The sequence below is a fragment of the Malus domestica genome, chromosome 02 (genome assembly GCF_042453785.1).
Source record: "Malus domestica chromosome 02, GDT2T_hap1".
NCBI lineage: Eukaryota > Viridiplantae > Streptophyta > Magnoliopsida > Rosales > Rosaceae > Malus > Malus domestica.
Genome location: NC_091662.1, coordinates 3,183,086 through 3,204,517, shown reverse-complemented (window position 1 = coordinate 3,204,517; position 21,432 = coordinate 3,183,086). Strand labels below are relative to the sequence as shown.

Genomic DNA, 21,432 nt, shown 5'->3' with positions numbered 1-21,432 from the left:
TCAGATACAACATAATTTTGAGATAAAAATTATGGCATTGTCATTAATCACAGGTGATAAGGTGAGCTGACGTGCTCCAAGATATCAAATTATAATAACATAATTTAACAAATCATTGTCGATATCAAACACAGAAAATTTCCTAATTTACTAATTGCTAAAGATAAAACTTCAAACATGCACTGCAGCTTCACCAGTAGCTACGAAATGACAAAGTAGAATGGAATTCTCACTTGGAAGCAAGTCTTCCGGAAATTACCTTCACTTGATTTTCTTCGGAAAAGTCATCACCATCACTCTCACTGAGAGCCTGCTTAGATGCTGTTGTTTCACGTGGTGATGGAGCACTGCTTACTCCAGTTACGGACTGCTGATAAAGAACACCCCCTACGATTGTTAAGAGGAGACAGAGCAAACCGAATGGACTAGCATGCTTATCCCAAATTAGCACATTGATTGCAACCGTAAGAAACTTGTTCACAACACCAGTCACGGTAAATGCAGTAGCAGAGATTGCCTTCCTTGCTGCAAACCCAAAGAAACTGATGAGCAATCCAAACACACACGACAATGAGACCGCGAAAAGTGCACCAGGTTCAAAGAAATCCGCAGCATTCGACCCCAAGGCAGCAAACACATCAGAATACTCTCCGGTAATTATCCAAAATGGTGGAGCCATCATCAGTGACAAAAGATTGTTGTACAACACAAACCCCCAAGTGTTCAACCCGAGATTCGTGACCATATGCTTAATATAAACCATCTCAGTGGTAATGGTCACCAAGTAAGCAAACGCCCATGAATACGCAGTTAAAGTAAAACCCGAATCTGTGGCCACATAACCAACAGCTCCACCCAAAATGATCAACAACGACACAAAGGTAAGCTTCGACGGGATAGGCTGTTTCCTAAACGCAGTATCCGCCAACGCAACCAAAAGGGGTGTGCAGGATCTAAACACTATAAAAGTATCCACATTGGCATGGCGAAGAAGATTGGTGTTGGTAAAGATGGCAAGGTAGAACACAAGTGCAGCAGGTAAAAACTTCTTCGCCGTCTGCCATGTGAAGGGATCGTGGTGCAAAAATCCCGACTTCCCCAAGACCCAAACTCCCAAAGCAGAAGTAAGGTACTGCAATGCAGTCAAAAGGCCAGGGTAGTTGAATTTGGTAATGGCAAACTTGTTTATCACGGCTAATAAGCTAGAACAGAGAGCATACCCAATCACTAGACTGCTCGTAGCGAAATACGGCTTAGCGGAATCGACTCTAATCGCAGACATTGTCACTAACTAGAATACCAATTCGAATTCAGAGCAAAAAATCCAGTAGATCTTCAAAATTTCAAGAGCTACACGGACGGTGAAAGGCTACACTAACAAAGGCAAGCGAGTAAAATCGAAGAGGTGAACACTTCATAGAGAAATCTGAGATATGGATTTTGAAAATTATGCCGATCTACTATTTGGGTATGAAATTAATGCATTAACGACGATTGATTCGACTGAAATTTAGAGTTATGGAAGAAATTGTACATCACCAACATACAGAAAAGCTCGGATCTTTGAAGCCAAAAGAGCAGAGGGCGGGCTTGCGGCGGAGGTTGAGATCTCGGAGGGAGCTCCGGCGAGCTCAGAGGAGGCAGAAGAAATTTCTACGGCCTTGAGATTTTGTTCATATAAGGGGAGGGAGAACGCGTTTTGAAGACTTTTTAGTCTTTTAATCGGGTAATTGTGAATGTAATATCCCACCAAAAATTGACAAAATTGTGAATATTATTTGCAGACTTTTCTCTCCTTTTTTATTGATTAAAAATATTTTGTTTCTACGTTTTGAAAAAGAGCTACCTGATATGGTAGTTGATTATTGTATTTTTTTTCTTTGAATTATTAAAAGAGTAATAGGAGACTAAATTTTTTAAACCAAATTTGCAAATCAAATGATGTGATCATAGATGATTAGATTATTAATTCAGTGCCGATTAACATGTTTATTTTTTATTTGTGACACATCATTTGAGTTGCAAATTTGATTTAAGAATTTAGTTTTCCTAGCATTACTCTTATTAAAATAGAATTCCACTACCAACAACTACATAATGTGGTTTACAAAATATGGTCTAAAACAACAGCCTCTTCAGTTTTTCCCTTCGGTCAGATTATATTTTGTAAACCGAATGATGTGACATTCGATGGTTGAATTCTTTATTTAGATTACTAAAGAAGGAATTCAATCATCAATTGCACATCATTTGATCTACAAAATATAGTTTAAGTAAATGGCATCTCTAGCATCACTCTATGCCTAATTAGTTTCTAGGGTACAAACGTTTGTTTAGTGCAACACTTATACGATCCATCGGATTGGGTATTCCTCCAATCAAATTGTGTACTTGACGTTAATTGAAGTTAGTGTGTCTGTGTTAATTGTAATTTATGGGTTGATTTTGTTGATTAAGATTCTAATTTTGTGTTTGACAGTTTCATGAGGCTAATGGAGGAGCAAACTCAGATTTGGGTCTCGCTTTGTTTGTCAATTTTCCTTCCGGTACTGTGTAAAGTAAACCATCAATTCTATGTTGTGGGGAGGGTCAAATATCTTTAAAGAATTAGACTACGTGCTTGTTTATGTTTTGAAAAAGAGCTACGTGATAAGTTTTCAAAAAAAAAAAAAAAAAAAAAACAGAGATACGTGATATGATGGTTGATTGTTGGATTCTTTCTTTAAATTATTAAAAGAGTAATGAGATATCAATTTTTTTTAAACCAAATTTGCAAATCAAATGATGTAGTGATAGATGATTGAATTATTAATTAAGTGACGATTAACATGTTTGTTTCTTCAAGATTGTTTTTTGCTCGTATGTATCAAATTAGCTGCTCACTCTTTGTTCTATGCACTGTGTCCTATTTCCAATAGTGATCAATTTCTATATCCCATGGTGGTTTATTCACTTTGTGGATCGCTTCTTCTCTCCAATCCATGCTCAACTTGGAATCGACATTTTTGGTATGAAGTATATTCTGAAATGCATTCCTTAAACCCCATTATTTGATTGGTACATTCTACCTTGCATTAGCTATTGGTCTTGGGGTATGACGTTGCTGAGCTAAGTATCTAGTCCATTTTCTCTCTTCATCAAATCCTAGACACAAATTTTGGTGCGATAATCCGAATTCAGTAAAGACAGTTTCTATCCTTAGAGAAAGGAAATCCAGATGCTGGCGAAGCTAGGGGTTTGATTTTCATTAACTTGGATGCTTAATTGTCTTATTCTTAAAGTGAACGTACTTCGTAAATAGTTCGATCCTTAACAAAAAATTTCGAAGAGATCAAGCAATCCTACTAGCACGTTATAATTCCTCAATTCATCAAAGCTAGTTAGCCTGCATAAAAACATGAAAAATAAACTACTAATTTCTTATGTAGCGGGTGCATAATCATAACCACCATCATCGTTGTTGCCGTCATCACCTTCTATAGATGCTGCTGGAGCATAATCATAATTTGAATCATCGTCATCGCCATCACCTTCTATGCATGTTGCTGGGGCATAATCGTATCCGTCATCACCATCGTGGTCATCATCCCCATGCTTCTTGCACCATGAGGCACCTATCAAAGGGGAAACAAATTGCCAACAAAGACCTCTCTTATCTCAATATTTCTTTGTTAGGGGTTGTTTGGGAGCACTTCTCTATATTTCATTATTATTAGGAAGCAATATATATAAATCTAGACGAATACTGGATTGTTTGAGAGCGCTTCTCTATAAAACATTTTCGTTAGTATCACGTTTACGAAGAAGTAGTTTGTTATTTGGCAAACAACCCAATATGTGCTTTTATGTTATAAAGAAGTGGCTTTTACAACGTAAAAGACGTATTTTGATATTGAGTAAAGTGTTTGGTGCGAGTATTTCTTAGTTTATGATGTTTGATTTATGTTATATGATGTTCAAAGTTCAACACACAAACTTTAAAATATACTTTTCAACTTCTTTAGGCTTGCTCAAACTTCAACTTTCAAAAATGTTGGAATCATAAGAAAATAAGATGTCCAAGTCTAGTCCCATGCCATTTTTTGTCTTTCCTTTCTCTTAACAAAAACCAACTTAAATTCTTTTTTTTTTCCTTCCCTTTGTCCATCTACAAATGCTGTCTCCAATAAGATGAGATCTTTTAATTTGTAAAAGTTATTTATGTATCTACATTGAGCTCCACTTTAAATTTAATGGTAGAAATAGGTGGGCATGGTGTTTAAAAAAGAGAGAAAATACAAAAATGATGTTAAAATTGGCAGCACTTATTGAAGCCATTGTTTCATGTGACTAAGGGCTGGTTTGGTATTGCTATGCTTTGAAAAAAAACTGCTGTGAGAATAAGCGGCTGTGAAATAAATCAGCAGAGTGTTTGGTAAACTTTTTTGTAAAAGTGCTTTTGGAAAAAAAAGCAGTCTAATAGTGGGTCTTTTCATTAAAGGAGCACTGTAGTTCTGTGTGCTTTGAAAAAAAACTAGTTTTCCAAAGCTACAAATTGCAGCTTCAGCTTTTTCCTTTGATTTCAGCTTATTCTCACAGCAGCTTCCAAAATAAGTCATTTTTTTTAAGTTTACCAAACACCAAAAACACTCCCAGCTTTTTTTCATATGAGTTTTTTTTAAAATCACCTCAATCCCAAACTGGGGCTAAAACATTTCAGTTAAAGCCAAACTCAATTGTGTTCTCTAAAAGTTAATGATGTTACTATAAATTTGACATGTCATTTAAAATGCTCTTATCATTTTTCACTTTAAGCTTGGTTCTCCTCATTCTAATCCGCTCTTAAGAATCCAAAACTGAGTTGAATAATTTAAAAGAGCATCCAAATTACATTCAAGAAGCGTGTATGTATAAATATTGAACAACTTTCTTATCTAAAGATTTCATTGCCAAAAAATTGAGAAACAATGAGATATTAAGCATTAATTAATCCGCCCCCTGTTTAATTAGCGATACAACAAAACACAACATTTCCTTCAACTCCTCACACGTAATAATCCGGCTAGCAGAGACAGAGAACCGCGATCGTGAGCTTCTCATTCCGGTGGCGGACTACGGCGACGAAGATGCATCGTCCAAACCCTCCTCGTCTTCCTCCTCCTCCTACCGCACCGGCCGCGAGGTGAGTTTCGATTGCTGTTTGTTTTCATTGCTTTGCGTGTTGTGTTGTGTTTGGTTGCTGAGAAAATGGAGGAAAATTCGAGGGAAAAGCTGAAAGTTTTTGCATAGATTGCGAATTTATGTTAGTATGTGTGTGTTAATTGTGATGTATGGGTTGATTGTGGCGATTAAATTTCTAATTTTGTGTTTGACATTGTCTGATTTAGTGTTTCCTGAGGCTAATGGAGGAGCAAACTCAGATTTTGGTCTTGTTTTGTTTGTCAATTTTGCATCAGTTCATTTGGACTTGTAATGTGCTAATTTGGATTTTCGGTATTACTTTCCGCTCTATTTCTCTGCTCGAGCTTCCAAGTAATGTGATAAGAAGATCAAACAATTGATTCGGGTATATCTAAACATTTCTACAAGAAATTTAGTGACATCGTTGCGTTCTACTTTTAGTCAGTTTAAAGGTGTTCCTGCTGCATTATATACTGGTACGCACGTAAAAATTTGTCTTGTAAGTCAGCAGTAATTTATCAAGAACCGGTTAGAGTGTGTCAAAGTTGGTTGCTTTTGGTGGCCTAAGTTGCTGCCGCATAAGTTCTCATACTTTTTGAGTGTTTGTGCTCCTTTTTCTTAATCTTCACAACAATCATTCTTATCTCTTTTATCTGTGCGCAGACGTTTTCCTAAGTTGTTAGATGTTGGTCATCAAAAAAGTTCATGATAGGATGATGGCCATTTCTTTCTTCTGGCTCCTATTTTGTTCAAATCATGTTCGTATGCAATACTATATCGATACTGTATGTGTCAACCATCAATCCTATGCTGTGGGGAGGGTCAAATATCTTTAAAGTTGTTGGATTTCTGATTATTCTTAAGATATAGAGCTGAGAGTAAAATTTATTAGCTTGAGCCATGAGGTATGCTGAAAGATGGAATGCTTTAGTGGTGACAGGAACTTAAACTTAGATTGTTGGCATGCATTTATAATCTATTTTTCTCTATTCTTTTCTCATTTGTTTGAACTCTAGGAGTTTTGTTACAGGCAAAGGAATAGTTGGATAAGATAAAGAAATAGCCTCTAGCTAGATGAATTCAAGAAATGCACAACTTAGCCTCTTATAAGTTTTAGACCGAGCCAATTTCATGTAATTTTACGCTAATCATGTTGTGTGCATGGATTTTTCTTGACGCATCCGTTTAATCTAGTAGCTAATGAGATCAAGGCTTCGTTCTCTTTCTTAGAGATTGCTTTTTGATCATATATATATATATATATATATATATATATATAAATATTAGCTGCTCACTCTTTGTTCTTTTGCAGTGTGATCCTATTTCCAGTAGCGATCACTATCTATATGGTGGTTATTCACTTTTTGGATAGCTTCTTCTCTCCAATATATGCTCAACTTGGATTCAACATTTTTGTTACGTCATATTCTGGAAAGCATTCCTTAAACCCCATTATTGGATTGGTATATTCTAACTTGCAGTAGTCGGTTTGATTTTCTTCAACTTGGATGCTTAATTGTCTTATTCTTAGAAAAAGGTTTTTGATTGCACGAGTGACCATATATCTTATCTAGAGTATGTAACAATAAGAAGAGATGGGAACAAAAGAGAGATCTGGAATCACTCTGGCCTTTGGCATCACACCAAAGGTGCACTGGAAATCAACTCAATAGAGCAATTAGATAAATTCAGGCACCACAGTGAAGGTGACGAAATTTGGAATCACTCCAAGTCATCCTGTGCCTCACACATAAGCAGGAAATCCAAAAGCTTACAAAGTAGTTCCTTTTTCATCTATGTAATCGGAGGAGCCTCATGCACCATTGGGTCGAGGAGAGGAAGCTTTCTACACCAAAAAGATGCCAAAAAGTTTGGAAGCAAAAGAAGGAGCTTTGAAGTCTTAAAAAATGCACTGAAAAATGGAAGCAGAAGAGATTCCAAGCAAAAGGTTTGACAAGGAAGAAAAAGCTAAAAAGTGGAAAGTGACAGCAGAGAAACCTGAAGAATGAGAGGCCAAGACGAAAGAAAAGGCTTTGAGATCTGCAGAATGAGAAGCTTTCAACTTTCTCGAAGATAGAAAGGAGGCAATTGACAAGAAGGTTGATAAGATCCAAAAGGTGACTTCGGTTATTAGGAACTCACCAGAGACAGATATAGTGAAATCTAAAAATGTGTCAAAGTGTCCAGAGGATCTCATAAGCTAAACCACACAATTGATTCCTGGTCGAAAGAGATGAGTTTCGAAGGGCAGCAGTAGAAGGACATTGTGAAAGACTACTTGGAAGGAGCTCTTGATCGGGAGAGTTCTCTTGTCATGCTTAGCAAGTTGCACAGGAAGCTTCAGAGTATGTCTCACTTGAACAAAAAAACACAAGTCTGTGATGGAATTTGAAAAACCGAGGCGTTCTGCTGATGGTTTTCGAGGAATGGAAATCAAGAGCTTAAGAAGGTGATCAGAGACAGCCTTGCGAGGCAGAAACTGATGGAAAATAATCTGTCGAAAAGGGTAAACTATTTTCGATATATGGATTCGTGCTTGGATACTCCCTCCACCGGCCCAACCCAGAGTTCTATGTTTCATACCACCAGTGACTCCACCATTGCAGCAACAACAGCTGCTTCGCAAAAGGAGGGGAAAGGGCCGAGTCTGATTGCCAAGCTCATGGGAATTGAAGAGTACCCCTCGAGACCTTTGCAGGCTGCTCTGAAGAAACAGTTTGAGGAAGGTGAGAAGACTGTTTCAAGTCAATATCTTGGCAACCAATTACTGCGACAATCACAATCTCGAAACGCTCATCTCAGAAATGTAGCATGTAACTCAACTGAGCGGAAAAGAAATCACTTAAAGAAGGAAAATCCAGCCAAAAATCCTGAAGTAACTAAATCAGTTGTAAGTCTTCCTTGTCTCAAAATCGTTTTAGAAAATTTCTGCTTTTTTTTTCACCTTACAAATATAACTTTACGAAGCTAAACGTAGTAATGTTCTTTATGCAGACCAAAAATGTTGTGAGTGAAGAAAGTGAGATGAGAATTATTACGGACTATAAAAGTGACGCTTCCCCAATCAAAGCTGGTCTTGCAGACGAAAACCCTAGGGAAGAAGAAACAGATGCCTTTGTATCTCAGAGTGAGTGGAGGTATGGCCTTCTTGAATTACAAGAACTTGATTATGTAGTGTCCAGTGTTGAACATTAAGTATGGTTGCACTCGTAAAATGAGAACGTGCATTTGACAAGAAAACGTTGGTGCATTTGTATTTCTGCGATTTCGAGTGCTATTTCTCGAACCATTAGATGCATTTTATATCGGTTCTTGTAATATTGAAATGTTTCTGAATGCAATATATCTTCAAAATTCAATACAACTACTCTTTGGAAAAACCATAGGAATCTGCATGCGCACAATAGGAAGGCAATTAGAACTTAGGGGAGAGAGGGGGAGGGGGGAGAGAGATACCTGTATGATGTTCTTGCCAAAATCAACTGTGAGATTGGTAAACCTTTGCATATCAGTCCATGTCATGGGGTTTAATAACTTATCCAAGCGTGGAGCCTCAATTGAGTTTGGGAGAATCACTTGCTTCCAGTTCTCTCATATTTGACATTTCCGAAAAATTGGGCATTGTTTCCAATGCAGGGCAATCAATGGCATACAGAATTTCAAACTTCTTGGTAAATCACGGATTGTATGAAGATATATGCATCCATTCCCTCCAAGCTTTGAAAGGCCACTGAGGCTAGGTAGGGTATGAACATCATTCCCTCCAAGATCCTTAGGGATTGCATCATCAGGTAATTTGGGCAAATGACCAGGCACAGTACGCAGAGATAAAAGTGAGATTCTTCAATCCTACTATGGAAGGTGGTACTTGTCTTATGGCTGTAGAATCTGCTTCAAGAGCCCCAAAGAACCTCAAACTCCAAAGTAAAAGCTTGAAAAGATAGTCTTCATATTGCACGCATCAACCTCAGGATATTACACAAGCTGAACTTCCACATTTGGTGGTATATCAGGGATTGTACGAAGGTTAAAGCAATTATGTAACCGCAGAGTTTCAAGCTTTGAAAGACCACTGAGGCTGGGTAGGGTATGAAAAACATTCCAAGAAAGATCCAAAACTTGTAAAGAAATTAGACTCCCAAGATCCTTAGGGATTGCGTCATCAGCTAATTTGCACCATGAGAGATTTAATTCCCTTAAAGAGTTTAATCCCAGTAACGAATGGGGCAATTGAATACCGCTCAAATTACACTCCAGAGATAAACGAGTGAGATTCTTCAATCCTACTATGGAAGGTGGTACTTCTTTTATGGCTGTTTGCTCTGCTTCAAGTGTTCTCAGCGATATCATCTCCCCTATATCCTCATGTAGTTCTCTGAATTTCCAACATCCATTAAGAAGAAGAGTCCCAACAGATTTCAATTTATAGAAATCCATTGGAAGAGAACGAAGATTGGAACAACTTTTAAGGTTCACCAAAGAAAGTCTTTTAAGATGACCAATGGAGGGGTGAATCTCGGACAAACTAATACAGTATTCCAATATCAACTCTTCAAGATTTGGGATTTGTGAAAAGTCCGGTGATTTCTGTAAGGAACGGCAACAGCGGAGATCAAGGATTTTCAAGTTATGTAGTGACTGTTGCAGAAAATCAAAAGAAAATTGAAATTAATATCCGAAATGAAGATGTTATAAAAATAAAAAAAGAGAAGAAATCCAATAAACAAATAGAAACAGAACATCATCAGGTGTAATTCATTGTACCTTGGAACCTTCCCAAACTTGTACCAGTTGGCTCCACCGCATATCTAAAACAACTAGTTTATCTTGATTAAAAAAGTCATCCGGTATGGACTTTAAAGGGCATCCAAACCAACGCAACCGTATTAACTCTTTGGGAAGATGTTTGTATTCTCCATTAAGCTCTACGTAGCTCATGCGGTCAAGGGATAATCGAATACCCGTAGTACCGTCCAGAGATAAACGAGTGAGATTCTTCAATCCTACTATGGAAGGTGGTACTTCTCTTATGACTGTACCATCTGCTTCAAGTGTTCTCAGTGATATCATCTCCCCTATATCCTCATGCAGTTCTATGAATTTTGAACACCTATTAAGAAGAAGAGTCTCAACAGATTTTAATTTATAGAAATCCCTTGGAAGAGAACGAAGATTGGAACAACTTTTAAGGTTCACCAAAGAAAGTCTTTTAAGATGACCAATGGAGGGGTGAATCTCGGTCAAACTCTCACACCCTTCCAATATCAACTCTTCAAGATTTGGGACTTGTGAAAAGTCCGGTGATTTCTGTAAGTCATAGGAACGGCTGAGATCAAGGGTTTTCAAGTTATGTAGCGACTGTTGCAGAAAATCAAAAGAAAATTGAAATTAATATCCGAAATGAAGATGTTATGAAAAAAAAGAAGAAATCTAAAAAACAAATAGAAACACAACATCATCAGGTATAATTCATTGTACCTTGGAACCCTCCCAAACTTGTACCAGATTGCTAAAACTCATATCTAAAACTACCAATTTATCTAGATTAAAAAAGTCATCTGGTATGGACTGCAAAGGGAAGGAACTCCAAGACAACCATAGTAACTCTTTGGGAAGATGTTTGTAATCTCCATTGAGCAGCACGTTGATGGGCTGAAGCAATCTCAGTTCCTTCATATTGGCAAATGCTTCGGTACTGAAACTAGTATTGTCATAAGGAAAATGTAGAGCAAGTCCTTCTTTAGTTCCCTGTTAACAAAAGGTTATACTACGTAAGAAAGGGATTGCATATGTTTACATGTATTATTATTTATTAGGCAAAATCACGTACGGTGAATATATGCAAGTACTATTGTTGCCTAATTAAGCTTTCCTTGCGCAACCGCATATATTTACACATGAATGTTGTTTAAAGTATAATAGACATATGCTTTTTCTTGTACGATGCAAAAATCCAAAATTTTATTGGGAGTGTACTTATAAATTTATATGTCAATACATCTTCACGATTCCATAACTTGCTCCATTTTCCAAGGTCACTAGGAGATTTTTCAGAAATGATTACTCTGGCCATTTCTCGAAGCAAATCATGCATATTCAACTTGTTGCCTTCAACAGTTATAAGGCATCGTTCACAGAGGACGTTGATTCCTACTGTTGCTGAAAATCCACATACATCTAACAATTTTGCAACACGGTCCTCTTCCTCTCCAATAAAGAAACAAGATATGTTAAGAAATGTAACCTTCTCCGTATCATCTAGCCCGTCAAAGCTCATTCTTAGTGGTTTTATTATTTTTCCATCAGGAGTTCTTTCTAATTTCTCCAATTGACCATTCCACACTTTTTGGGGTCTTTCACACAAAAAAGAACCTAAAACTTCAAGGGCTAGTGGCAAACTTCCACAATAAGAAACAACCTTTTTTGAGACTTCAAGATATTCTTCATTAGGGCAACTATTTCCAAATGCATGCCAACTAAACAGTTCTAGAGCTTCTCCTTTATTCAATATCTGAGCCTGATATACTTTGTCCACTTTTAGTAGTAGATGTTTATCTCGTGTCGTTATGATAATTCTACTTCCTGGACCAAACCACTTGTGATTTCCAGCTATTGCATTGAGTTGTTCCTCTCCATCTATGTTGTCCATAATGACAAGTACCTTTCTATGTGAAAATTGCTCTTCTATCCAAGAGATACCTTCATCAACAGTGCTTATTTTAATCTCTTGATCCATGATGTCAAAACTAAGTGTTTTTTGCAAATGAACCAGGCCATGTTTACTTGTAGCGTCGCTAACGTCGGCAAGGAAACTTTTGAGTTCAAACTCATGATGAATTTGGTTATAAATGGCTTTGGCAGCTGTTGTTTTACCCAATCCACCCATCCCCCAAATTCCAACCATGAGAACCTTATTTCCTTCACCACTTGAAAGATAAGTGATAATTTCTTGAACACGAGAATTGATTCCAACTGGGAACTTGGCCACATGTAATTTTTTTGTTCTGGGGAGCCATTTCCAAAGATTCTCATAAATAATTTTCTTAATAAGCTTTGCTTCATGCCTGAAAAAACAATTTGTAAGAAAATATAAATGGCGGTGCAAACTTGCAGTGACTAACTATTTGCAAGGATTAACTAATTAGAAGAAATATATCAACAAGTGACCTATTATTACTTAAGTTGTCACATAGAAAAATAAGTGACCTTATTATTAAAAATTATTTACAACTTATACCAGTAACACCTATTATCAAATTTGTTCTTACGCCATTAGATAACCTACACAATCTAGACAATAAAAGCTAATTATTTTCTTGGGTAAAAGACTGTTTATGACCTTCATGTTTTGTGGTTTTCAATATTTAGTACATCAAGTTTTTTTCGTCTCAGATTCATATCTAAAGTGTAAATTTTGAGACAGTCTCATACATCCATTAATCAAACTGTTAAATCTGTCGTTAATTGTGATGTGGCGCAATGACTGGGCACCACGTGTCATCCACGTTTTTTTTTTCTTTTTTTCTTTCTTCTTCTTCCTTCTTCTGCAACTTTTTTTTTTCTTCCTCCTTCCCCCTTCTTCTTCCTTCTCCTTCTCCTTCTTCTTCCTCCGAATCTGAGGAAGTTTTTTTTTTTTCTTCCTTCTTCTTCTTCTTCTTTCGAATCTGGGGAAGTTTTTTTTTTCTTCCTCCTTCTCCTTCTTCCTTCCTCCTTACTTCCCCTTCTTCTCCTTCTTCCTCAAATCTTGGGAAGATGAAGGTTTTTTTTTTTTTTTTTTTTTTACGGAAGAAGAAAAAGAAGAAGGAAGAAGGAGAAGAAGGGGAAGGAAGAAGGAGGAAGGAGAAGAAGGAGGAAGAAAAAAAATAAAGTTGCAGTCGGAGGGAGAAGAAGAAGAAGAAGGAAGAAGGAGGAATGAGAAGGAAGAAGAAAGAAGAAAGGAGAAAAAAAAAAAAAAACCTTCCATCTTCCCCAGATTCGGAGGAAGAAGAAGGAAGAAGGAGAAGGAGGAGGAAGAAAAAAAAAAAAAAACCTTCATCTTCCCCAGATTCGGAGGAAGAAGAAGAAGAAGAAGGAAGAAGAAGAAAAAAAACAAAAGTTGTAGTCGGAGGAAAAAGAAGAAGAAAAAGAAAGAGAAAAAAGGAGGAAGAAGAATAAAGAAGAAGAAGAAGAAGAAGAATAAAAAAAAAAAAAAAAAAAAACTTCCCCAGATTCGGAGGAAGAAGAAGAAGAAGGAGAAAGAAGAAGGTAGAAGGAGAAGAAGGAGAAAGGAAGAAGGAGAAAGGAAGAAGGAGAAGAAGGAAGAAAAGAAAAGAAAAAAAAAGTTGCAGAAGAAGGAAGAAGAAGAAAGAAGAAAAGAAAAAAAAAACGTGGATGCCATGTGGCGTCCAATCATGGCGCCACGTCACAATTAACGGCAAATTTAACAGTTTGACTAACAGATGTATGAGACTGTCCCAAAATTTACACTTTAGGTATGAATCTGAGACGAAAAAAACTTGATGTACTAAATGTTGAAAACCACAAAACATGAGGGTAGTAAATAGTCTTTTACCTTATTTTCTTTGTGTGTTTTAAATATTGTATTGCGTGTTCAATAACTATAATCTATGCATTTTGAGCTTCTCGTAATCTGCAAGACTGTATATTGTGTGTGTGTGTGTGTGTGTGTGTGTGTATATACATATATTCACTAATTTAATTAGATTGCATAGTCACTAATTTACCTTTTAAATTTGTGGATTGTGGGCTTATTGTAATTGTACAATTTGTTTTTTGAGTAATTTACCTATGAGAGGTGTTATTCCCATCCCAATGTCTTATCTTTGCACCCACCTTTTTATAAAATTTTTAATTACAAATTTGTCCATTTATAAAATGACTAATAAAGACCTTAATTACCCCTTTTTGCATTAATTTTTTTTATATAAAAAATAAAAGTTTGGGTGTGATAACTCTTACGCTATGTTTAGAAAATTTGTCTCCCTTAAACCCTAACTCATCATTTTCATCTCATTTCATTCAGAGAAAGCAAAATCATTCAGAGAAAACAAAAATAATAAACTTAGAAGATGACGTTTCTACGGAAGAAGTAGATGTTTATGTTTCCATAGAAGAGGTAAAAGATAATTTTATGTGGGTCATTTTGATTTGTCGACATTGTACAATTGAAGCATAGCTCTGTAACTTTTTATTTGAATTTGCATTAGATCAGGATGCAATTTGTTTCACGTTTTCCTATGAGAATTTTTGAAATTCGTTTTTATTAGGTTAGGGTAAATTTGTTTTTAATGAGTTTTCCCTTAATAACCGTTTCCCTCTTTTCCTTTCAACAGTATTGTTGAATTTTATATAATTAATTGCCCTTCGAATAACCAGAAGGTGAAACACAAATCTCATACCATTTGCTTCATATTGGGCACACATTGTTTGAAAGCCTTTTGATGGTGATGAACTCCATTTCTTCATCCTTGGTTCGTTTTCGAACATTTGGTTTCAGTTAATTATTCTAATTTTGAAACCGAAGTGAACTCTGAAAACAAATATATTCCTGTTTCTTTATTTTTGAACTTTTCCTTGGATGGCAAAAAATGGAAAATGCATATGAAAAAGAAAACAAAAGGGGAAAAGCAAAGAATGAAAACCCAGAATTCTTCATTCCCACCCCAATTGGAATTTGGAAAGGAAACGGTTATTTATTTATTATTATTTTCTGGTTTTTAGAAGAGAATAACATTATTTATCTCTAATTATATACGTATAGGGTTATTTTAGGGATAATAGTGGGTGAGAAAATACATTTAACTTTTTATAATAGATGTAAATATAACATAAGTGGAAAAATAAGACACCAGAATGAGTCTAATAGCTCTCTTTACCTATATATTGCATATTCACCTGGATAGTATGGGCAAGTTATTTACCTATAGGGCACGTTTGGTGGAGTGGTTAGGTTACGATTGCCTGGGATGGGTTGGGCTATTCATCTACTGTTTGGTGTAGACTATCCCAACTAGATTAGGATTGGATTGAAAAGTAGAAGTGCAAAGAAAACACAGAAAGATCGACCCCACGCACTAAACCCAATATTCCAGAAACGGAAACAAAGCAATTGAAATCAAGGAAAATGCAAAAAGGATAGCAGAAAATTACTGGACGGGGGAGGAGGCGAAGGAGAAGACAATCGAAGACAGGTGGGGATGGCAGTAATTGTCATCGTAATCGACGGTGGTAGAAGAGTCATTGGAGAAAGTTCATTTCTAGAATGTTGGGTCTGTGCTTACGACGACCCCACGCCGCTGCCCGCGACGACCATCCCCACCTTGACTCATATCCCATGTTAATGAACAGGTTAAGAAACCAGCCCTTTTCTGGACTTGTAACCAAAATTGGAATCCCATCATCCCTAATGCTCATTATTCGCATCAAACACCCGGCAATGGACTCTTGAGTCCATTTTAACGGTTGACAGCCTATCCCTATCCGACCCACAAAACAAGCCCATAGAGTATTATCATGTACAATTTACCTAGCATCAATAGGTAAATTATTATCATACAACTTTGAAAATCTCACCTACTAATGCTTATGCACGTTAAATTAACACGAAATTTTAATTCTTATGGAATTTAAAACAATAATTAATTAGTCAAATTTACAAACAAACATAACTAAATGTATCATCACATAATAAGGGGCTTTCGGACTACAAAATTATGTAATCAGAGTCATAAAGCAAATTTAATTAATTTTTCTAGTTAAAGCCCAGTCAATGACCAAGGGTCTGCTGTCCCTAGTTGCATGTGTCTTTTTACTATTTTTATTTACATATGTCATTTCACTTAATTTTAAAGTTAACATTGTTAACTATTAGTCGTCACTTATTATTACGATATAGTGATATTCTTCTTCAATTGTAAGTGACAGGTCTTAAGTTCGATTATCGCCAAAAGCAAATTTAAACAACATTATTGCTAGCCTATTATGAGACTAAGCCAAGATAAAATCGTTTAATCAACATAAAAATAAAACTACTAGTCATATGCCCACACGTTATACATGTGTAATTCAATTTGTCCATTAATTGTTATAAAAATATTTCTGTCACTTTTTTTTTCAAACAAAACTTTGTAATTAAATTCGTGTATTATTTTTATAAAAATATTTGTCACTGTTTTTTATGAACAAACGATATTATCTACACTGAAGAAGAAAGAATGAGCTTATCGTCACGATAGATTAGCAATAAAAACAATTTTAACCTTTACTTATCACTATTTACTATACTTTTAAAAAGACATTTTCGTTAAAAAGAGAAGTTATTTTGAAGTTTGACCATCTCTCTGCGATTTTCTCACTGAGAGACCCCAAACCCTAAACCCATTCCGTTTTTCATCTCCTTTTCAACCAAAAAAAATATTAATACACAGCACAAGCAGTCCCGAGCGCTAATCACTCCCAAATCGCCGTTACATCAGGTCTTGATAGACGGATTCGATGCCGAGCAGATATGGCAACAAATCGACCTTCAATCGCAGCCGCTCATCTCGACCCTTCACCGCGATTTGAAGCCGGAAATCATAGGCTTTGACGACGACGGTGAAGGGAGTGAGTGTGAGGAGAGAGATAGAAAGGATGAAGAGTAGAGGAAAATGAACGTGTGAAAGTGAAAGTGAAGGTGAAAGGGAAGGTAATAAAGCGATAGAGGATGGGTTTTCGGTGTTTGGGTGTGGTTGTCGGGTGTTCGTGTTTATTTACTTCAATTCCTAGGTTTTTTTTTTTTTTATTAGTTACATTATTTACTTCAATTATTATATGTAACTTACATATAATAATTGACAGTGTTAATTCTAGAGTTAAGTGGAGGGGAAGAGACACAAATACGACGTGCAGTCTGGAAAAATATATATGATGGGTTAATCGCAAAGAAAAAGGAGTTCTATGGGGGAAAGCTAAATTTTCAGTTAAATAATCAAAGTTGAATAAAAAAAATAGTTACCCGTTCTCAGTGTTTTTAAGATCGTGGCCAGACAAGTTTGCAGCTTCAGTAAGAGCCTCTCTCCATTGCTTTACCCTTTCTCTCTTGGCTTCCCGTTTTTTGTCATCTTCTTCTTTACAGATGTTGTCTTCGTGCTTCTGAAACATTGGGGCTAAACTACCTTCCTGCTTCCTGATGTCTGAAGCTTCAACATCATAGAATATTGGCAAAACATGTTGCTTCAGTTTGGATCTGCACTCCATGATCTTCACCAACTCGTCGAGACACCAACTCGAATCCGCGTACCTCTTTGAGAAGACAATCATAGAGATCCTTGACTCTTCGATGGCTCGCAACAGTTCGGGCTTTATTTCTTCCCCTCTTTTCAGATCGTCCTCATCAATAAAGGTCTTGTAGCACTTTCCTTCCAATGCTTGATGGAGATGGCCCGTGAAGCCCTTACGTGTGTCTTCGCCTCTAAAGCTCAAGAACACGTCGTACTTCCAGAGTTTTGAGGAGCATGATGAAGATGAGACTCCGTGGGCTGCCATGGCTATATCCACTGTATAGCACTGTAGTGGTTCAGATTACGACTGAAAAATGTAGCAGTGGTTGTGTTTGTGTTGCCAAACCGATGATACTGAAACACCTAAACCCAAGTCAAGATCTTTTAATCCACAAAAACAGAAGTTTATAATGTAATAATCTTTAGGTATTGACTTGAGAAACAACATACCGTTGGGCGAGAAGGTGAACAGAGGAAAAGAGGAAAGAAAGGAACACAAAAGGATAAAGACTTTCTTAAAAATTCTTGGAAACTCTGAAAGATGCTTTATTCACGTTAAAGAGAGAAGCTCCGCGTGTGCTTTTCAAGACAACGAGGGCAGAAACAATTAAGATCTACCTTATTATATTTCCTCTTACACTACTTCCCAACCAATGTTAGTCACATTCTATTAAGAAATAGGATTTGGATTGTCTGCCCTCCTAGTTGTGGTGTCCTTCCATGCCCTTCTATTTTGTGCGGTCACGGTTAAGCCACGTTAATATTTTATATTAATTTTTTAATAAGATAATAAGATAAAAAATAATAAAAATATAAAATATTGACGTGGCTTAACCGTGACCGCATAAAATAGGAGGGTATAGAAGGTCACCACAACTAGGAGGGCAGACAATCCTTATCCTAAGAAATATTTTGTAATATATTTACCTGTCAAATCCCACCAAGAGAGGGATACGATTTTCTAGGACATTGATGAAGGGTTAATTGTTTGCCCCAATTGTGTATATATTGTATTTGTACTGTAAAGATTATCAATGAGATACGAAAATTCATTCAGTCTGTTCTTTCAATTGCTTTGTCATTTAGCCATTTTAATATTCAAACTTTTTAAGACATTCTCATTTAAATTTTCTCTCTCTATGTTTTATTTTGTTTTTTATTTTGCAATGTTGTAATTTAAATCTTTTATTTTTGTTATTACTCTTTAAATATCAATTATGCTAAAGTTCAAACAAACTCAATAATCTAAATATTATATATAATAAAGAGAAATCCTAAGAAGATTCTTCAAAGTGAGACTCTTGATGAATTCTCCGCCACCTCATGTTTTTGGCAAAATTTTTATGTCAACATTATCAAAATATTGTGTAAAAAATATGAGGTGACAAAGAGTCCATAAAAAGTCTCATTTTTGAGCAAATCTCCTCAGCATTTCCTTATAATAAATAGACAAACCATATTATTAGAATAAAATTTGAAATTAATAACGTTAATCAATGATTAAACTAATTCTTATTCAAAGTAAAGCACCTTCAGCCTTAGGGAGACAAAAGTAGAGGTGGGCAAATGGGCCCTGGGCCCACGGGTAGGGGCAGGTAGTGTAGGTTTGGGCTGGGTACGGGCCGGGCCTTGTTTATTTTGGGAACAGACGGGGCGGGCCGGTTCCTAAACCTTAGAAAAATGAGGCCCCAGACCGGCCCATTTCTAATTATAATCAATGGTTGAGATTGATTGATAACATATCATGCAATCTGAACCATTAATTTCTAACCTAGGGTTTCACTTCCAGAGATTGTTGTTTCAGTTTCATGACTTTCACGACTTTCACTCTCTCTCACTCCCTCCCACCATCCCTCGACTCGACTTGACTCCGACGACAGAGAACGCCCATCACCACCGCTGCGACCAACATATCGACACCACCACCACCCATTCAACCATCCTCAGACCTCAACGACATCTGTTACTTCGTCGTCTATCGTAAGTCTAATTCTGTCTTCTCCGAATTTTATTTTTGTGGATGCGGAGGATCAGTAGCACTAGAAACTGTAGGTGGGAGTTGATGAATGCATGAACATTTGGGTGAATGATTGGATGGGAGTGGGATTTGGGATTTGAGATTTCGGATTTGTGTTGCGATTTGGTTATTGATTGGAATTTGGGATTGGGATTGGGATCGGGATTTCAATCTGTGTGTTTACTGCATTTTTTAGATTTGTGTTTACTGCGTTTTTCAATCTATGTGTTCCATATATGTGCAACTACCCTGGAAGTACACCATTTCACTTAGCTGCTTGTGGTGGATCAGAGAGTTGCTTGCTTGGAGAGCGGATTGGCTTAAAAAAAACTCTTCTTCTGGGTAACTTTCTTTAATAGGTGGTGTAATGCCTTTGAATGATGCCAAACTGCAATCTATGCAAATTGCAAGCTGCAATCTATGCAAATTGGAAACTGCAATATGTGCAAACTAGAAACTGCAATCTGTGTTCTGTGCAAACTGCAATCTGTGTTCTATGCAAAATGCAATATGTGCAGTTTGCAAACTGCAAACTGCAATCTGCAATCTGTGTTCTGTGCAAAATGCGATCTGTGCAGTTTGCAAACTGCAAACTTCAATCTGTGTTCTGTGCAAACTGCAATCTGTGCAGTTTGCAAACTACAATATTCTGTGCAATTTTTTTAAACAGTGAAAAAAAAAGAGGACCCGTGGGCCCGGACCGAACCGGCTCGTTTCAACCGGACCAGGTAAGGTCCGGTTCCTATTTTAAGATTTGTAATGCCTGGCCCGGCCCGACCCGACCCATCTCCCTTTATTTCGGGTCCGGTCCGATCCTTTCAAAAATAGGCCCGCCCCTACCCATGCCCACCCCTAGACAAAAGTGTACCGACACATAATAGGGGTGGGCACGGTTTGGTTTGGTGTGGTTTTGAGTGAAACCAAAACCAAAACCGCAAGTTTTTGCGGTTTGGTTCGGTGCGGTTTTGAGGCTAAAACCGAAATGAAACCAAACCATTTGATTCGGTTTGGTTTGGTTTCAAACGGTTTCGGTTTGGTTTCATTGTTTGAAAAAACTATTATGGTTACCTAATTGATGACAACAAAATTCACATCCATAAGGACCACAACAAAATAATTCAACTTGAGGCAACTAAGAGCACATCAAATCTCCAATGCCAGTACTGCAAACCCAAACATAAAAAAGATTATAATAAGTAATAACTCTGGTTTTGGTAGAACCTACCAATCAAACTATGTGAAATTTTTTTAACAACAAAAGGTGGTAGATGTGTTTTAGTAAAGTTGCAAACACACAGAAAGTGTAACATAAAGAAAGTCCATACTAAATGTACTTGAGAAAGATGAATAAACCTGAGAAACTTGAGAAAGAGAACACAAAGTCTTAGTCCACGGACTACGGGACTAGAAGAAAGAAAATAAAATGGTATGTTATGTGGCCATGTTATGATGTGGTTGAGTCCATACTAAATGTATGGACTCAATGAAAATAATCAATTAAAATTTAACATTTAATAAAGGTATGCGGTTTCGGAGGGCCGAAACCGAAACCAAACCGTTTTTCTCCTATTCGGTTTGGTTTCAAACCGAAACCGTTTTGAAACTGCAAAACCAAACCGTTCGGTTTGGTTCGATTTGGTTCGTGTTTCGGTTGCAGTTTTCGGTTTCAAGTGCCCACCCCTAACATATAATAGGACGGTGGAAACAAAAAACTAAAGTGGAAAAGCAGAGCTGCTTTTTGAAGTACAAAACAAAATGGAAAAGCATGAGTTGCTTTTTGAAAAAAATTATTAAGGGAAGGACGTTTCCAGTGAAACACCACGACGCCACAATCTGATCACTGGATGTTTAAGATTGAAAGTAGAACAGTAGAAATCTAACCATTGATACTTATAAGAAGTTATTGAATAGTTTGTAACGAACAGTTTCTTGACATGTTCATACTTTGGTAAATAATATTCATTAGCATATGTACAGACCAAACTAAATTTATTA

At 36.7% G+C, this 21,432-nt stretch overlaps 4 protein-coding genes and 1 non-coding gene across 7 annotated transcripts; 2 read left to right on the top strand and 3 right to left on the bottom strand.

Moving 5' to 3' along the window:
* Positions 1–15: 15 nt before the first annotated feature.
* On the bottom strand, positions 16–1,282 carry LOC103448499 (GDP-fucose transporter 1-like). The gene has a single exon (XM_008387758.4). It carries the CDS (start codon positions 1,280–1,282, stop codon positions 230–232), a length of 1,053 nt encoding a protein of 350 aa, XP_008385980.1. The 3' UTR covers positions 16–229.
* A 3,547-nt stretch (positions 1,283–4,829) lies between these two features.
* LOC103406737 (uncharacterized) lies at positions 4,830–9,841 on the top strand. 3 transcript variants are annotated; one of them, XR_003776630.2, is made up of 4 exons: positions 4,830–5,161; positions 6,473–6,623; positions 6,737–8,050; positions 8,155–8,524. XR_003776630.2 is itself a non-coding variant. In XM_029109532.2 (4 exons), exons 2-4 carry the CDS (start codon positions 7,643–7,645, stop codon positions 8,849–8,851), a joined length of 606 nt encoding a protein of 201 aa, XP_028965365.1. In that variant the 5' UTR covers positions 4,839–5,161; positions 6,473–7,642; the 3' UTR covers positions 8,852–9,841. The 3 variants fall into 3 exon arrangements, 1 of the variants encoding a protein (XP_028965365.1); XM_029109532.2 differs by adding an exon at positions 8,797–9,841 and having other exon boundaries at positions 4,839–5,161; positions 6,473–8,050; positions 8,155–8,297; XR_011571811.1 differs by lacking the exon at positions 6,473–6,623 and having other exon boundaries at positions 4,832–5,161.
* On the bottom strand, positions 8,470–10,836 carry LOC103406739 (disease resistance protein RPV1-like). Its single transcript, XM_029109515.2, has 3 exons — positions 10,639–10,836; positions 9,925–10,518; positions 8,470–9,798 (listed from the first exon to the last, which is right to left on the bottom strand). Exons 1-3 carry the CDS (start codon positions 10,834–10,836, stop codon positions 9,136–9,138), a joined length of 1,455 nt encoding a protein of 484 aa, XP_028965348.2. The 3' UTR covers positions 8,470–9,135.
* LOC108175068 (disease resistance protein RUN1-like) lies at positions 10,522–18,031 on the bottom strand. The gene is made up of 3 exons (XM_070805700.1): positions 17,871–18,031; positions 17,156–17,774; positions 10,522–12,224 (listed from the first exon to the last, which is right to left on the bottom strand). Exons 2-3 carry the CDS (start codon positions 17,683–17,685, stop codon positions 11,069–11,071), a joined length of 1,686 nt encoding a protein of 561 aa, XP_070661801.1. The 5' UTR covers positions 17,686–17,774; positions 17,871–18,031; the 3' UTR covers positions 10,522–11,068.
* Positions 14,516–14,648, top strand: LOC114823827 (small nucleolar RNA snoR138). The gene has a single exon (XR_003771774.1). It is a non-coding gene; the product is annotated as a small nucleolar RNA snoR138 (small nucleolar RNA).
* Positions 18,032–21,432: the final 3,401 nt, after the last annotated feature.

Excerpts from the sequence above, each read along its gene's own strand:
- LOC103448499 (XM_008387758.4), bottom strand. The coding sequence starts at position 1,282 with ATGTCTGCGATTAGAGTCGATTCCGCTAAGCCGTATTTCGCTACGAGC.
- LOC103406737 (XM_029109532.2), top strand. The coding sequence starts at position 7,643 with ATGGAAAATAATCTGTCGAAAAGGGTAAACTATTTTCGATATATGGAT. Across the intron at positions 8,051-8,154 it reads CTGAAGTAACTAAATCAGTT|ACCAAAAATGTTGTGAGTGA; the intron begins GTAAGTCTTCCT and ends TTCTTTATGCAG. Across the intron at positions 8,298-8,796 it reads GTATCTCAGAGTGAGTGGAG|GGCAATCAATGGCATACAGA; the intron begins GTATGGCCTTCT and ends TTTCCAATGCAG.
- LOC103406739 (XM_029109515.2), bottom strand. The coding sequence starts at position 10,836 with ATGAAGGAACTGAGATTGCTTCAGCCCATCAACGTGCTGCTCAATGGA. Across the intron at positions 10,519-10,638 it reads AAGTTTGGGAGGGTTCCAAG|TCGCTACATAACTTGAAAAC; the intron begins GTACAATGAATT and ends TTTCTGCAACAG. Across the intron at positions 9,799-9,924 it reads AAGTTTGGGAAGGTTCCAAG|TCACTACATAACTTGAAAAT; the intron begins GTACAATGAATT and ends TTTCTGCAACAG.
- LOC108175068 (XM_070805700.1), bottom strand. The coding sequence starts at position 17,685 with ATGGCAGCCCACGGAGTCTCATCTTCATCATGCTCCTCAAAACTCTGG. Across the intron at positions 12,225-17,155 it reads CTTAAAAACACTGAGAACGG|GCATGAAGCAAAGCTTATTA; the intron begins GTAACTATTTTT and ends TTGTTTTTTCAG.